General features: G+C 42.3%; 1 protein-coding gene across 1 annotated transcript; it reads right to left on the bottom strand.

The window, feature by feature from the left end:
- Window positions 1-4,259: 4,259 nt before the first annotated feature.
- On the bottom strand, window positions 4,260-17,971 carry enc1 (ectodermal-neural cortex 1). Its single transcript, XM_060843760.1, has 3 exons — window positions 17,631-17,971; window positions 9,000-10,807; window positions 4,260-5,789 (listed from the first exon to the last, which is right to left on the bottom strand). Exon 2 carries the CDS (start codon window positions 10,799-10,801, stop codon window positions 9,026-9,028), a length of 1,776 nt encoding a protein of 591 aa, XP_060699743.1. The 5' UTR covers window positions 10,802-10,807; window positions 17,631-17,971; the 3' UTR covers window positions 4,260-5,789; window positions 9,000-9,025.
- Window positions 17,972-18,585: the final 614 nt, after the last annotated feature.

Here is an 18,585-nt window from a genome sequence, read left to right as displayed (position 1 = left end):
GATGAGGTCATTGCTGAGTAGGTGTTGCTTGACAGCGGTGTTAATGACCCTTTTCATCATTTTACAGATGATTGAGAGTAGGTTGATGGCATAGTAATAAGCTAGGTTGGATTTGTTCTGCTCTGCATTTGCAGGAGTCATACCTGGTCAATTTTCCATGTAGTTATAGGTGCTGGTATAGTTGCTGTGCTGGAACAGTCTGGTTAGGGTACAGCAGGTACTGGAGCACAAGCCAGAATGTTGTCAAGGCACATAGCCTTTTCAATATTCAGTGCCCTCAACCATTTCTTCATGTCATATGGAGAGAGTCAAATTGGTTGAAGATTGGCATCTGTAGTACTGGGCACCTCAGAATTCACTCAACAATTCTATCTGAAGATTGTTGTAAATGCTTCAGTCTTATCGTTTGCATTAGTGTGCTGGGCTCTTCCATCATCAAGAATGAGGGTATTTATTGAGTTTCTTCCTCCAGTGCGTTGCTTAATTGTCCACAACTGTTAACGGCTGGATCTGGCACGAATGCAAAGCTTAGATTTGATCTAATGGTTGCGGAATTGCCTCGCCCGGTCCATCACTCGCTGCTTATGCCACTTTGCAAAGTTTGACACCTCATTTTTAGCTTTGCCTGGTGCCAGACGGTTACAGATCATGTGTGAGTACAAATCTGCTATTGTTGATGGTCCATAACACTTCAAGCTTGCGCAGTATTGAGTTGCCACACCTGTTTAACTCTATCCCATTTATCATACAGGTGGGTGATGGACAAGTCCTCATGCAGAGTACATCTGTGCCTTTGCCTCTCTCCGTGTTTCCTCCAAGTAGTGTTTAGCATGGAGGAGCATGGATTCATCTGCAGAACAGTGGTGGTAGGTCAGAATTGTCAGGAGGTTTCCTTGCCCATTTTTGAGCTGTTGCATGAATCTTTGTGGTGTTTAGAGTCAATGTTGAGGACTCCCAAGATAACTATATCGCACTTGGCAACCACCTCTAACGATGGGACATGTCATACCCAGGGATGGTGAAGGTGGTGTAGTTGTCTGGGTCATTGTCTATAAGGTATGATTCTATGAGAATGACTATACCACGCTGTTGATTCCCTAGTCTGTGAGACAGCTTTCTCAATTTTGTCACTAACCCTGAGGGGTTAGTAAGACGTTTCAGGGGACAAAATTTGCTGTTGGTATTTCCAGTGCCTATGTTGGCTTTCATTGCTTCATCAAAGTTCATTCCTTTTTTGAGACATTTTAGTGGTTGGCTATATCTGAGTGGATAGCTAGACCATTTCAGAGGGCAATTTAAAAGTCAACTACATTGATATGGATCTAGAGTCACATTAAGGCCAGACCAGGTAAGAATTGCAGATATTTTTGACCTAAAGGACATTAATGAACCAAGCAATAATGGTTTTATAACCATCTATCAGACTTTTTGATGTTAAAATTCCAAAATCTAACATGGTTAGATCCCCAGACCATTACCTGGATCTCTCGATAACTAGTTTAGCAATAACACTACCACACTGAAATATTAATTGTGCTCTGGTATTTTCAAGTGCTTTGCAGCTCCTAGGACTTCCCTGAGCCCTCACTACACAGAAACCTTGTGTTTCAGTTGACTAAATATTAACTCCATGTAGACTTCTTTTAGGTCAGCAAAGCTCCTAGTACCTCCCTGAGTCATGGCTACACTAAGCTAATCACTGCTCTAGGTCTTTCATGAATCCCTTGTAGCAAGCCCTGCCACTACTGGTGGGCAGAATTGAATGTAACTAATATTTTGGAGCAGTCAAAATGTAGCGCCCCTGGAACTGTCTGCACCACTGAATGTTACAAAGTTCATCAAGTGTTGGATACTGCAGCATAAATTAACACAACAAAATAGGAATTCTCATAATATGTACTTTTTGAAAGAAAACAGGGCTATTCGATAAAGCAAAGCTACCCCTCTTCCCCAGAGTTGACCAACACCCTTACGTAAAGTTTTGGTTATAACAAAGAACGAAAAGCACCAGAACCTCCAAGTCTGCACTGATGTATTTTACCCTTCCATACTAAAACTGTCTTCATTTGTAGGACCCATTTCCCTCTATCCCCTATCTATTTGTGTATTCACTCAGGTGTTTCTTGAATGCTGCTATTGCATCGACCACCTCGTCTGGCAGCACAGTCTAGGCACTCACCACCCTTTGGGTAAAAAAGCTGCCTCATACGTCTCTTGTAAATGTGCTCACAGCGCCTTGAACCTGTGTCCCCAAGTAATCGACTCCTCTAGCCTGGAAAAACACCTCGTACTTTCCACTCTATCCATGCCATTCACAATTTTATAAACTTCTATTGCGTTGCCCCTCAACCTCCTAAGTTCCAGTGAAAACAAAACCACTCTGTCCAACCTTTCTTCATAGTTAAAATTCCCCACATCAGGCAACATCCTGGTAAACCTTATCTATACCTTTTCCAAAGAATCCGTGTTCCTTCTGGTAGTGTGGTGACCAGAACTAGTTGCAAAAGTAACAACAAGGAAAGGAAATGTTGTCCATCTCTAGTTCTGGAGCATATGCAGTTATTTACATCAGTACTTCAGGGAAAGTTGACAATGATTACTAATTAAGTAACATCATCATAACACCTTCTACATTTCAAATTCTCATAAAGCTCGAAAATGACTGATTATTTTAAGCAAAACAATTTTAAAAATCAAATAATTGTGATAATATTTCCTCTTTTAAATAAGTCGTTATGAACTACCATATAAATAAGTAGGTTCAGACTACACGGAAGAAATGGCAACACAATTTTATGTCTTTGATTTCACATTGTGAAAAAAATTTACGTTTACAAAAATGTTACATTCCAGCAGTAAAAAAAGGAAATGCTTACAGTAAATCTTACACCAACATAATTTTGTACACACATATCTACTCTTGTTGGTACAGACATTATTCATTTCTAATCACTCTCTGTCAGACAGGTGTCAGCTCTCATAAAAAGGCCTTTATACAATTACATTGGAAATAGAAGAGTGTGCTTTGTTATGTGTTGCTATGGTGATAAGTGGACAAAATAGGAAGAACCTCCTTGTCTTACGCCAACTTTGTATGTGCACTCTGCTGTGGAGTGCATTTTGTTCAAACTGTGTGGCGTTTTTGCAGATCCCCAGTAGTCAAACAGCAAGGAAAATTTCCACATCAATTCAAAAGCTGGGAGCCCAGAACATTCCCTGCAGAGCCTGAGGCCCACCCTGCTTTCAGTTACCTTCTCTTTGCTATTATTCAAGGGCCTACAGCCTTCAACAAACATTTCAGAAATGATTGCTATTCCCGGCTCAGCATTCAAAAAAATGCTTCACGTACTTTTTTTCCCAACAGCAACATTTGAAAAAAAATTTGGTTTTGCATATTTGTAAGGAAATAGGAGTTTAAAAGTATCCAGCTCTTTTAGACAAATGATGTACACCAAAACACTAGAGACCCACCACTATATTATCATTCCACTTCACAAACAAAACATCTATTTAATCCATCACTTATTAGTTTTATTCAGTTTATCGATTCTCTTCTTCCCCACAATATGGTTTTCTCCAGTCCTCTGCTAAAGACCAGAACTCATGTTGATAAACGTTCACTGACTACAACTAGACCCTGGCCATAAACAACTACTCTTCACGGGTGAACTTCAACCATGCAGCACATGCATCGTTACTGGCCCTATGCTTGTCATGCCCCCATATCCCCCCCACCCCATCACCACTCCTCAAAATGATCACACTAAAACCTTGTAATAGGGGTCACTGCTTAAAGATCGCTAGCAGGATTATGAGCAATGGCCCACTACTTAACCCTGTTACTGGTTATTTCAAAACGTTTATTAGGACCTTTATCATTTTGTACCCCCACTCTCAAACATCCCAGTCCCAAAGGTCTCCAGAAATCTAAACTCTTGTTGGTTTGTTGGGCTCAATCCAAAATGGGTTGTGCATTTATCAACTGATAGGATCATGAATGCTTAGTTTATATCCAATGTACTCAGACAGGGTAATGAATAAAACAAGCTCCATTTTAGAGCTTGATTAATTAGTACTGGGTAAATTATGTTTTCAAATTTCAGTGTTCATCTAGCCATTTCAAGATTTATTTCTTCACAACAATTTTCTTCAAAAAATATTACTGAAACAACACCATAACAATCAAATAGATAGTTCCATTTATAAACTAACAACTGATACTGAATGCTTTGTTCTGATTTTCAGATGCAGACCTCATCCTTTACTTTAATACTTAAATTTCAGAAAAACGGCACTTTACAAAGAAAAGGGGCAGATATTCTGAAAGCAAGTGGGAAGAATTAACATGCTCATACTGCATTTCATAATAGTTTATAGCTAGACGGGCATTGACTTGCTTATCTTAAATGGATTAATAATGGTCTATTGTGATACAGCATGTTAATCCTTCATGCATAAACTATGCTGATCAAAAATCCTTAACTAAATTCTACAAAATTTCAATCTTACAAGCTATAACTTCCTCTTGTCTCTCATCTAGCCTGTGCCTATCAGGAAAAATTGACTTTAGATCAGAACAAAAAACTGTTTGCAGCTGTGATCCTTTTTGCTCACATTGATTCAAGATAATTGGGTGTAATAAGGGACTATATAAAGAAATAGCCTGGGTTGGGCTGAGTTGACATGAAGGCTGCACACATTTGTACATTTACATGCTCCAAGATTAATTAGCATGCTCCAAATAGTATTTATTTCAAAGCACTGTAAGGCTGGGAGGCTTAGTGATAAAAGGATACATGTTCTAAACTGGTGAGATACAGGCCTCAGAAAGTGACCTCACTGCTTCTGTCCAGTGTCTGTGTAATTTAAGAATTAGCTTTTGGACTCAACTCATTTCCGATTGGAAATTGTCCCTCCCCTTCACTGCAGCTTTGCACTTGCCAGTTTCATGCAACAGAGAATGGAGATAATATTCAAACATGTGGTCAGCCATCCCCAGTGCCCCCAATACAGCCCCATTCCTGCTAAGTGTGCAAATAACTCTCAAACACAAAATACACTTTATGAATACTTGTCATTCCAATGTGCAAGTAACATCATTAACAATAAATATCCTACAAAAAAGGTAAACATAAATAAAAGATTCATATCAAAGCATTATCTCTGACCCTCGGGTCATTTTTCTTTCCTCCTCGCTCTTTTAATAAAGTTAACCTTTAATGATTCAGTTATATTTTTGCAGCTGACTCCCCTCTACACAGCCTGAACAGTTTTGCCTGCCTGACAGCAATAGGCTCCAGAAACAGGGTAATTGCTGCCCTAGGCATTGCCAGCAACACTGTCCAGATCCCTGGTCCCATTAGTGAAGACTAGGGGGGACAATGATTAATCCGGCCTCCAAACCCGTCACAATCAACCCACTTCTCACAGCTGGTGCCAGTCTTTCAAACACAAGGTGGCAGTCATTTAACGCTTCATACATAAATGTTGAGAATCAATTTAGACTAAAGACAGTGCAGCAGCAAATAGAGAAGTCTTAACTTTTGGAGGAGCCAAATAATATTGCCATGAGTCCACAATTTATCGCTACTGGCAATCAATCCTTATTCAGAAATCGCTTCATCATCACGAAGAATGCGTGCATGTGGAACCAAATTCTTTTCTTCACATCAAAATAGGTGCTGGTTGCTGAAACTAAATCATTTTAGCTCAAACAGATGAAGAGGGTTTTATCTTCTTCATTTAAGTTGTGTTGCTTCACAGTATACAAAATCTTCACATCAGGAGTCCTGGAATTTTTACAAAAAAAAGGAACATGGCCATATTACAAATACTGCTCACATTCAATTTTGACAGTTCATCCATCCCAACAAAGTAACAGTTTCATAGCCAAGCGGACCAGTGGCAGAGTAACAGCTGTAATTCTGCTACACTAAATCCTTTATGTTTCACCATATTGGTTCTCAGTTTATGTCATGGTTTCTTGTGTGAGAAGTGAACAGGCTCATGTTATTACTGCTGATCGGTAAGGTCAGATCAAGGCCCCAGGATCACTCGGACTGTACCGCCTGGACTATTTCATTTCGTTTTTTTTGTTGTCGCAAGTCCAAGCTTGCCACCAAAAACACAACCTTCATAGCTTTAATATCATTTCTGCACAGTAGGTTGGAAAGCTTTGAAAATACAAAATCATGATGAACTTATGTTAAGGGCAGACTTTCCTGACAAACTATGTGACGTTGCATTGAGTTAATGATCCTGGCTTATTAAAAGATTAAATCATTTATTACACATTAGTGGTGTCTTATTCATGTGTCCTGAAGGCATAATTCTGCATTAACAATAAAGCTAATAAGGCTTGATCGAGGCAATAGATGAAATAAGCACCATATTCACCTGAGAGAAAGTATTGCTTTGTTATAGCGAACATCTCCAAGTGCACCAAGTTTAAGCTCTATTGATCAGTGGAAATACAACAGTATATGGCTGTAAGGATTCTTTGCAGAAATATTCTCTGTGCTTGGGCTCAGCCATTGCTCAATCCCTCACACTGGTAATAAACATGATTTATCATTGGCATGTGATAGCTACTGGATCGAAAGGATGGATGTAGGGAATCTCAATTACTGAGAGATTTCCCCAACTCTCACACCGTCCATTCAATTCAGCGTGAACAAAGCTGCACTGATTGAATATTTCAAAACATCTGAAATTAAAGCGAGCCTGTGTTATTTTAGTAGGCTGGATACTTATATAAATTTAAATAAGATCCAACATTAAACCATTTATGTCAATGTTTCCAAACCTACAATATTTAAATGAAAGTGATGATTGTAAAAATGAATAAAAATTGTCACAATGATTGCGAAATATCTACAGCATTTACATTTCTATTGAAAGAATAAAATCTGCATCAAGAGAACATGGACTTTTATAGTGAGACTAAATGCAAAACGCATGGCAAGTACTTACAATTGACTTCAACAGGTTGAAATGAAAGCATTTAAACAATGAATATAAGCCAAGAATAGGAAAGGCTGCAGTATAACTAAAAACCGTGCAAGCCTTTAAGGCCATGACAATCCTATCTCGTCTGCTGTGTGGTATAACATGCGTTAATTTAATGAGTTTATTTTTAGAAATGAACTATAATCATGACTTCAAAAGTAAAACAGTACTTTTTGCTAAGCTATCAAAAACAAAAGGAAAAGATAACGTGTTTAGAAAAACCTAGATCATACACAAAAGTATCAAAAGGGTATTGTGCTAATTACAGGGAATGTTCTGGTTTGAATTGTGAAATAGCTTTGTTCCAGTAGAATTACATTGTGTATGAAATTTTAATTCAACATGTTTGTTGTTCCAACTCTGGACTGTAACCAGTGGGATTCCTTAATGTTAAAAAGAGTGAATGAAGGCCACTTGTCCTGTGAGGGTCACACAAGTGAAAGCAAAAAGCCAACTGTGATTTCCATCAGCTTTTTGTTGCTGTTGTGCAAATCTCCATTAGCAATTTTCTCCTCCATCCTCTTGCACTCCCTTCTAGCACCAAGGACAATAGACAGTTAATTTGACTTCAAAATTAGTCTGTTACTGATCCCCTCTGCTTCAGCCTGTCATTAAAAACCTGTCAACATGTCCTCTTAGAAACAATTGAGTCATGAAATCAGGAATGGGGGATTAATATTACATTAACCTTCTAGGACACTGGCTACACATATCAATAAAAAGGAACCTGCAAAGTTAATGCAGGAAATGTTATGCTTTTTATTGCTTCATCTTTGTTTCTCTTCATAACTCATTGGATTCTAGCCAGCTTTATGACAGGCCATTATGTTGAAACTAAATAAATCACTGCAGAATGACAGGTTCTAAGATTAAATTAAAGCATGAGTTTATACTTTATATAGGTAATCTAGCTTGTTTTCTTCGGATTAGTTAAACTTTCAGTGATACGGTTTCTAGGAAATGCACCCATTTATGTTATTTTCAAACCATACTGTTTCAGTCAAAGCATTTTCTAACTGGAAAGTCTTGCATTCAAATGCGAATGTTCATCCATTAGATGCTAAAGCTGTCGAGAGTGTGATGCTGGAAAAGCACAGCAGATCAGGCAGCATCCGAGCAGCAGGAGAATCAATGTTTCAGGCTGAAGCCCTTCATCAGGAATCTCACCTGCTGTCTTTTAAAATGCGTTAATGGCTTATGCCCAAAACATCGATTCTCCTGCTCCTCGGATGCTGCCTGACCTGCTATGCTTTTCCAGCACCACACTCTCGACTCTGATCTCCAGCGTCTGCAGTCCTCACTTTCTCCGCGATGCTAAGGCTGTCTCTGCACAAATTAGTATCAAAAATAAAATATTGGCGGCACCACCTTCCAGGACACTAAAGGTCCAATTTTAACTTGGGACAGGAGTTGGGCAGACTGGGATTCGGTGAATGGCAAACCATCCTGACCTGAGCAGTGTGAGGCTGAGTAGATCGGTGCTGGATGGGAGTGAAATGTTGGACGGCATGAGGAGTCTGAAATATTCTGGTGTGCGATGGGAAAATGGTTTCACTAATAGGGTGGCTGTGGAGATGGAGTGAAAAGCTACCAGGTGGGAGAAATCTGATCCTTCCTTTAGGGAAGGGAGGCCTGAGCAGTTCTTGCAGTAAACGTGATTTTTAAAAAAAATTAACCTGCCTCTACTGCTAGGCTGGAAGAGGCCTCAAAACATTTTCGGACAGACTTCTGACAAAAGTAATAGTTGATGACTTGAGATACAGCCTGATGTACATCCTTCAGAAAAAGTCTCATTACTTTTCACTGCTCTACATCACTCTCCTCAACAATGGGTTTGAGTCCTCCCTTGGCATCACAGCTTCATTACAAAATAAGGCACGCCAGTCTCTCTCTGGAGCTCACCGCATTTTAAATTGTTCTGTGGCTGTTTTCAATTCCAGTGCATTATTTCATTAATTCGACTCTTGCCCATAAATGTAAGAACTCCTTACCTATGAGATTTTGAAGAATTGTTCTTCTATGCAGGAAGATGCTTCCACGTACTAACAAATGCTGTCGGAATTAATGAATATGGTACAGTAGTGATGCTATTCCATGTGTCCAAAGTGGGATCGTAGCAGTCTAGAGTTTTACATCTTTGTGTGCCAAAATAGCCCCCAACTACATAGAGTTTATTGCCAGAGGCTACAGCATGGCAGCTCATTCGTTTTGCAGTCACATCCCCAACCTTAGTCCATTGGTAGGTCTCACTGTTAAACCTATATGCAGAGCATGCTGAGAATTCAGTATCCCCACCCATGATGAAAATCTGGTTGCCCAGTACAGCTGCAGCTGTGTACCTCCACGGCTGAGGGCAGGTAGCTGGCACAGTCCACCTGTTTTCACATGGGTCGTAGCACTGTACTTTAGGCAGTTTATCATGGCTGACACTAGTACCACCAAAGGCAAACAGCCTCAGCTTGGCACTGACCACAGCTGCATTGCTAACCCCTTCGCGAAGAGGGGCTACCATTGCCCACTTGTTGGTCACTGGGTCATACTGTTCTACTTGTTTGAGAGAGACTGAGGGGGATGCTGGCTGCCGGCCTGTGGCTGCAGTGTGCCCACCAACCACATACAGAGAATGCTTCAGCTCAGCAGATCCATGGCCAAACCTCGCAACAAGCATCGGAGCAGATTTTGACCACTCTTCGTGAAGAGTGTCGTAAACCCAGACATCTTTGGAGACACCATTTTCTGACCCACGTCCCCCAGTCACATATACCTTGCAGCCAATTGCACATGCACTAAACTCTTTGCGAGGGCTGGGGATATCTGCCTTTGGAATGATCTCCTTTGCCTTATGGTCTATTAAGTAAACTTTGTCACACATGAAAGTCTGTCCTCCAAGCAAGAGCAAGGCGTGACCTGTTTTACGAGGTCTGGCACAAAGGCTTGTCACCACTCCATCATTCTGTAAAATTTTTAATTTGCAACGTATAGCTTCTTCAATTAACTCTTTACTCTTCATCTGCCTGGTTATAAGCTCTTCCATGGCCACATTCTCCATCAAGTAAACAGCTGGTAACAGAGCTAACCGGACGGTTTGCAACAGTTCTGGCAAACAACAGTGGCGCCTGTTCACGTCATACTTCACCCATTTTATGGTGGTCTCATACACAAGCTTCTCATCTTCTGTCTCCAGCTCTTCGCTAGACAGAAGTTGCACCAAAGTGTCCTTTGGTAACTGCAGGAAGTCTTCACTCTTGCTGATGGTTGGAAAGTTGCTGAGGCACATTCTCCAGGAGAGCTCATAAAGCTTGGTGCAATGATGGGCGTCAGAAAGCAGCAGCATGCCAAGACAGTTCGTCGGATGAAGATTTTTCTCCAGGAATTCAGCACAAGCATCACGAATGTCCTGGAACTGCAGCATATCCCCAGCCTCCAGGAGGGACTCGGCGTTTTCTTCATTAATAAGCACTCGAGATGAGTAAGCATAGTCTAGGAGGAGTTCCAGAACCTCTGGGTGTATTGAATTATGGAAGTTTACTTCATTGTCCTTGCTCTCACGTAATCCTCCACTGAACATAGCTTCAAAATATCGGCTACATGCAGCCAGCACAGCCCTGTGGCATGGGAAAGTCTTTTCTCCTGCATGGAGGAGGACATCTGTAAAAAGTCTCTGCTGTCGTAGAAGATTCAGGTGCGTAAGAACGCTGTCAGCATATGTAGCTTTGTGGAAGAGGTAAATATTCATTGAGCCATTGCTAACTCTTGATTTCCGATTCTCGTGCATGCTGACTGACATCCTCATCAAACACTGTGGGGGGAAAATGCAGAAATCCAGTTCATTCATTTTCTTCTTGAATGCAAAGTCTCACAAGTTAATTTTCAATTAAAGAACATACATCATACAAAGAGAACCATTTGGTGATTATCTGTTGCAGATCTTTCAAATTACCATCCAATGCCCATCCTCGATATTTCAGCCCCAAAGCAATGTGAATAAATTAAATTCCATTTCAATTATTTGCACGTCTGGATAGCCAGTGTTTTGGGAGGTTGCATCCTATAATTCTTTCAATTATTCTATGAAAACCTTAAACGAAAGGTCTAGTTTTAATATTCATACGAATTATTATCCTTATTATTCAGGAATATTGGTTTATGGTGATTGTATAAGTCCAGTTTCATTTTTATTACACTCCAGAGTTTTACTAATGTCCCAGGTATTGCAGTGTGGCCAAGTTTGTCCATTGTGCGGGATATAAACCTGTCCAGCCAGTTTTTCCTGCTCTCATCTAGAGTGCTCCATCTAGTGGTTACTTGCAATAATGTTGAAAACCAGGTGAAGTTTGCAATCTAACACTGCACTGCTAAAGCTATAATTATATGGTGTTCATTGTTGTCACTAGGATTCCAATATAAAGTGGCAGGGAATGTGTAATTTGTATATTATGTCCATTTGAACGGTGCACACAGGCAAAACAAATTTAGTAAAAGCAAAATATCGCAGATGCTAGAAATCCAAAATAAAATAGGAAATGCTCGAGAAACTCAGCAAGTCTGGTAACCTCCAACGCAAAGTCTTTGGACCTGGAAAGCTAACTCTGTTTCTCTCCCCACAGATGCCTGCTGAGTTTCTTTAGCATTTTCTGGTTATAAAACAGTGTTATATTGCTGCCCTTCTGCACACTGGTTCTGTCTGGACAGATCATATTAATAGCAGTGTGTCATCTTGATGATGTCTGTGAATGGTGGTACTGCTGGGAGTGATTAGAGGTGAGAATTGACAGTATTTGCACAAGAATATTGCACATTAGACTATATCAAAATGTGATTTATATCCTATAGTTTATTGAAATGGTGGAAAAGATGCAGCAAAATTAATGTGCATACTGGTGTACATAATTAATGTACATGCTGATGACTATTCAATTCTCTTCAAATCTTAAACACTTTGCTCAAGATAAATAGCATCGACAATCACCATATATGCTTGGTTTATATAGAGGTCATCACTAAGATGGATAGTGTAGGTTCAAGCCTTATTCCACCTTCTGAGCAGAATTAAGATGACAGTCCTGGGCAGAGATAAGAAACGACTATTTTTTAAATATACTAAGAACTTATCTTGTACTTTAGGTAAGAGTAAATGATCTCAAAGAGAAGCTGTCCTGACATTATGACCAACAGTTTTGCTCTCAATGCCAAATATGAATTATGAAGTATCCATCTCACTGCTATGCATTGGATAATACAATATATAAAGTAACTGCTCTACTTAGCCAATATTCTAAGCTTTCAGATTGTGTTTGTATTTTGGTTTCACCCCCAGAACTTAAATTGATTATTTTTATTTCAAAAGTGTGTTAAAACTAAATACGTACATTATTAGGGCCACAATAAAAGCACTTTTCTTAATTTTACCACAGCCAATTACTGGGACACATCAAGCCTGCATCAACATTCGTGTCAGAGAGAATTCAAGCCACTGAAATGATTTTACATCACTCCTTTGATGAGATGCACATAAAATCATTTCATTCTAAAACTTAAATGCGAATTTGAAGATGTCCATGATATAATTTTTAAAAATGAGGCAAATAGATTTCATTTTATCTAATATACTCTATTTAGTAAGATGCAAATATACAAGATAAGATAGCCAGTATATTCACAACCATGTGACTCAAAGAAGATGCAATACGGATTCTGTTGTCAAGATATCTATTTGAGTCCTATTGTTTATGTTGTATAAGATTAGATTCCCTACAGCGTGGAAACAGGCCCAACAAGTCCACACCGACCCTCCGAAGAGTAACCCACCCAGACCAGTTTACCTCTGACTAATGCACCTAACACTACGGGCAAATTAGCATGGCCAATTCACCTAACCTGCATATCTTTGGATTGTGGGAGGAAACCGGAGCACCCACGGGAAACCCACGCAGACACGGGGAGAACATGCAAACTCCACACAGACAGTCACCCCAGGCTGGGATCGAACCTGGGACTCTGGTGCTGTGGTTCTTGGTTAACAGCAGTTAGTTTCCTCTTAGGCTGTTTGCTGAATGTAATTAATAAGAACACAGAAAAATAGGAGCAGTAGGAGGCCATTCGGCCTGTTGAGCCTGCTCCGCAATTCAATATGATCATGACTCATCATCCAACTCAGTTTCCTGTTTCCCATATCCCATGATCCCTTTAGTCCAAGAACTATATCTAACTCCTTCTTGAAAGCACTCAATGTTTTGACCTCAACCATTTTCTGTGGCAGAGAATTCCACAGGCTCGCCGCTCTCTGGGTGAAGAAATTTCTCCTCATCCCATTCTAAATGGAGATCTATTAAAAATATTAGAAACAATTGAAGCAGGTCACAGAAAATCAACAATTCACATTTGAATTGTTTTAGAACATTATTATTCAATGACCTGCCTCTCTTGAATTGTTCGTTTAAATATTCCACAGTGTCCCTGAGATAAAATGATCTAAGGACAACTTCGCAATTTAACAACTAATTAGAGCCAGTAACTCACCTTTCAAGGGAGAGTTCATATCACGTGTATTACTATTTTGCACGGTGCACCCTCTTTCAGTCGATTAACATCAGCCATATCCAGTAACTAATTTACATGGTGGCACTGCAGTTTGATAGATAATCAAATCATTTGATGATATAGCTTACCATCATTCTGGGAAGTGATGAAGGTCCAAAGTGGCAGCCTATTTTCTCTCATTACCTAATTATTATTCATGTAAAAGTCTCTTGGGGAGATTAGTGGCATTATCACTGGACTGTTAATCCAAAGACTCAGATAAAGTACTGGGGACCAAAATGTGAATCCTATCCATGGCAGATGATGGAATATAAATTCAATAAAAATCTGGAATTAAGTGTCTAATGATGACTATGACTCTGTTATTGATTGTTGAAAAAACCCATCTGGTTCATAATGCCCTTTAGGGAGGCAAACTGTTTTTCTTACCTGGCCTTGAGTCTACATATGATTCCAGACCACAGCAATGTGATTGATGGGCAATAAATGTGTGCCCAGCCAAAGATGCCTACATGCTGTCAACAATTTTTTTAAAATTTCTAGCTCTTCATGAGGTAAATTTTATTTCAAGACATCATTGTCTTCTCTGCAATGTGTTTAAAATTGGTCTTTCTTGTTCAAAAGGAGATGGCCAAGGTTTGAGTATGTATCCCTTTAAATTACTGAAAGGGAATTCCAGAATGTCACTGAATTAATGATTACTTTTCCCTGGCCCTTTACATTATGCACAGCCACGTTCTCCTTTTGGACATGAGGAATGAGCAGGTGTGCAGATGGGTAACACACCCAGTTGCCCCCGTTCTGCCATCCCACGGTTGCTCTGCATCTCGAAACGACAGATAAAGTGGAGCCCAGTGACATGAGGCCGCTTTCCCGTTGCTGGTGCTTTCCGCCTCTAACCTTTACTTTGAACTGAATAAACACAATCGTCGCTGTTACTGTACCTTGGAGCGCTCGCAGCTGGAGCTGAAAGCAGTCATTAAGCAGGGTTCCTCACCCGTGCGATTTATGGGGGGGGGGGGGGGGGGGGAAGGTGCCTTCATGTGGAAAAGACCCAGTGCACTTTGTAATTTGCAGTCCTTGGCACAAGGCACAGAAATGCCTGGGACCCATTGTCAACGGCGAGCTATTCTGTTCCTTCTACGGAAGTGGGCGATTCCTCATAGCCAGTGCTGGCTTGGCTGCCGAGCAAAAGCAAACCCCACAAGTGATAACTCACACGTGTGAAGCGGCGAGTTTCTGCCTTTGATTTGAATTACAACTGCACCGAGCCCTTAAACAAAACCTTCACGTTTCTATTGGGAACCCTTTTTTTTAAAAATTAAAAAAAAAGAAAGAGGAGGCAGCCAAAACTTTGTGGAAGTTGCAATTATTGCGGCTGGATTTAACAAAAAGCATCTCTCGCTCCCGCCAAAGTAAACAAGGGATATATCTGACAGTCTGCTCTGACATGGGGCTTCCAGAGTCTCTGCTCTCTGTCTCTCTCTCTCTCTCTCTATTTTACTGCACGGACAGTTCATTCAAATAAAGTCATGTGAGGTTGCAACAAATGCATCCGAGCTCGGAAAATCATACCAGCAGAACTAACTGGAGGAGAGATCAAGTTCAACTTGGATACAATGAGATAACATGTGATTGTATCACAGGCATCTCTGTATCATTCAACTCAGCCGCACACCCTGCCTGACCAGCCCGAGGGACCTTTCTGCTGCACAAACAGAGGTTGGTTTTATCGTGTTTGGTTTCACCCCCCAGTGTTTAGTTTCAGCTCTAACGGTTTCTGCATGGTCCGGCTGTACAGATGAGGGGCGTTCATCCTCTTAAGCTTTCTTCCTGTTCATCAGCAGCGAGATGGGGGAGTGCACACTCCCCTTGGCAGACTCCCACTGAAAGAAAGCGGCTCTGGGGACACACAAAAAAGACTCTCCGAGTCCGAATTTGACATTAACATGTAAATTACCGTCTGATGTACCAAATGTTACAGACACAAAAGTCAAGTGTGTGATGAATGGGACTCGGTAAGGTACATTCAAATAGAGTTAAACCATTGCCAACCCTCGCCTCTTCCTCTCGTCCCCCTCCCCGGGTTTACTTACGTGTAAAATATCGCTTCACCGAGAGTCAAGTTGGTTTAAGTTTTACAGCCGGCATCCGGTCGCCAATGGAAGATGGCAGAGAGAGAGAGAGATCAGCAGCTGCTGGCTCAGAGCAAACAGCGGCTCTTTTCAAACATGCTGCTGAGCACAGAAAGTCCAGGCAGCAAATAGGCAGCCGCTCACAGAACAGGCAGAGAGAGACTGCACAGCCAGCCGCCAGGCACACACACACACACACACACACACAGAGGACAGCTTACACAGGAGCTGCTGTCTGCTCCAAGCTGCAATCAACCAGTACACAGTGGAAACCGCCCACCCAGTCCCCACCCTGTGATCTCCAGTTACCCCCAGTCCCCACCCTGTTATCTACAGTTACCCCCAGTCCCCACACTGTGATCTCCAGTTACCCCCAGACCCCCACACTGTTATCTCCAGTTACCCCTAGTCCCCACACTGTTATCTCCAGTTACCCCCAGACCCCCACACTGCTATCTCCAGTTACCACCCAGTCCCCACCCTGTGATCTCCAGTTACCCCCAGACCCCCACACTGTGATCTCCAGTTACCCCCAGACCCCCACACTGCTATCTCAAGTCCCCACACTGTTACCCCTAGACCCACACACTGTTACCCCTATCCTCCCACACTGCTACCCGTAGCCCCTACACTGTTACCCCCCAGCCCCCACACTGTTACCCCTAGCCCCCTACACTGTTACCCCTCGACCCACACTGTTACCCCTAGCCCCCTACACTGTTACCCCTCGACCCACACTGTTACCCCAGCCCCTACACTGTTACCCTATGCACCTTACACTGTTAGCCCTAGCCCCCTATACTGTTATCCCTAGCCCCCATACTGTTACCCCTAGCCCCTACACTATTACCCCTAGCCCCACACTGTTACCCCTAGACCCTACACTGTTACCTCCAGCCCCCACACTGTTACCCACGTCCCCACACTGACATCCCTGTTAGCCCTAGTCCCTACACTGTTGCCCTTAGTCCCCATATTGTCACCTCCAGCTCTCACACTGTTACTCCTATTACCCCATCCCCCAGACTGGTAACCCCTGTTAACCCTAGTCCCCCACACTGTTGCCCCCAGATCCACCCCCCCCACACTGTTTCCGTAGACCACACTGTTATCCCAGTCCCCACTCTGACACCTCAATTCCTGGAGCATCAGAGGCTGGGGAGTGACCATCTAGAGGTTTATAAAATCATGAGGGCATGGATAGGATAAATAGACAATGTCTTTTCCCTGAGGTGGGGGAGTCCAGAACGAGAGAGCATAGGTTTAGGGTGACACGGGAAAGATATATATGAGATCTAAGAGGCAACTTTTTCACGCAGAGGATGTGTATGGAATGAGCTGCCAGAGGATGTGGTGGAGGCTGGTACAATTGCACCATTTAAAAGGCATTTGGATGGGTATATGAATAGGCAGGATTTGGAGGGATATGGGCCGGGTGCTGGCAGGTGGGACTAGATTGGGTTGGGATATTTGGTTGGCGTGGATGAGTTGGACTGAAGGTTCTGTCTCCATGCTGTACATCTCTATGACTCTAACTCCCACACTGTCACCCCAATCCCCACTCTGACACCCCAACTCCCACTCTGTTCCCCAGTCCTGACTCCACACAGTCTCCACACTGGTATCCCAATCTTCACCCCATTTATCCCACATCCACCTTTATCCAGTCCCCACACTGTTACCCAGCACCAGTTACCCACAGATCCGACACAGTTGCATCAGTCACAATTGCCCTGGACCCACATTGAACCAATTCCCACAGTGACCGCAGACTCTCAGGTAATGCAGCGCTCAGTCTGTGTTCGAGTCTAACTATCCCACACATCTCCGGTGAGTCCCACTGTGACAGCCCCTTAATAACCCAGTACAGGTATCTCAGTTAAACTTGCTCTCTTGTCACAACCATGATAATCTGATGGCAGGTCGTGGGCAGAAACATGGACTCACCGGAACTTGTCAGTAGATGATCCAGCGAGGAACAGCATAGTCTTGGGTTAGTATAGTACGTGCCCGTCCTGGTGATCGGCCTCGATGTGACCCGGAGCTGGGAAGAAGGCTGCAAGCCGGCTGCTTTAGGGGAAACAGCGAACTGAGTGTCAGGGGAGGGAGTAGTTGCATACAGTGGCGAACCAAGTGACTGACTGGGAGAAGCAAACAGAAGGAGCGGTGTTCATACAGAACACTGTGGCTGTGCACACACCAAGTGCACTCCAACACAGGCGCAGAGTGAGTGCTGACACTGAGCACGGCGGCTTATATATATACTGTGAGGGAGCTCACAGCCGAGCTCAGGGCCGCTGTGCCTTGTAGCATTTCCAAGTCAGCTGTTCAGCACTGCCCGTGACCGATTTGGCTTTAAAGTGAACCGACTGGTATTGGCCTGATATCGCCCATAGCGAATGTCCCAGCCCAAGGCCAGCACCGGAAACTGCCCGAGGACCACAGCCACTTACCGGGGAGCGGATCTGCAGACAGCCGTTTGATAGGCTGTTGTTTTCACGAAATGTTATCTATTTTCTCCCTTTCACAGAAGAAAGTGCTGACAGTGAACAGTCTGCAGTACCGACAGGCATGTGCTATGTAAGTAAATTCACCGACAGGAGACCTATGCTGATAGATCATTTGCCCTGAGCATTTGGCTGGAGCATCGTATTTGCATTTAAATACAGTGTAAAGTCGCGCACGAACCAACGCAATCGCACAGTCACACTCTCACTTATACGCACATAATGTGCATTAACACTAAAAAAAACAAGTATGATGGTGTACTTTTCCACGTTTAGGGTAGATAATGCCATCATCCTCGGAACAACAATGCCTCTATTTCAAAAGCAAACTACTTACGGATGCTGAAAATCTGAAATTAGAATAAGACACCTGGTAAAAACACCAGAACAAATTA

Source organism: Hemiscyllium ocellatum, chromosome 2, assembly GCF_020745735.1.
Source record: "Hemiscyllium ocellatum isolate sHemOce1 chromosome 2, sHemOce1.pat.X.cur, whole genome shotgun sequence".
In the NCBI taxonomy this organism is placed as follows: domain Eukaryota; kingdom Metazoa; phylum Chordata; class Chondrichthyes; order Orectolobiformes; family Hemiscylliidae; genus Hemiscyllium; species Hemiscyllium ocellatum.
This window is presented reverse-complemented; position numbering and strand designations above follow the sequence as displayed.

What these genes read in the sequence shown, in the direction of transcription:
- enc1 (XM_060843760.1), bottom strand. Translation starts at nt 10,801, where the DNA reads ATGAGGATGTCAGTCAGCATGCACGAGAATCGGAAATCAAGAGTTAGC.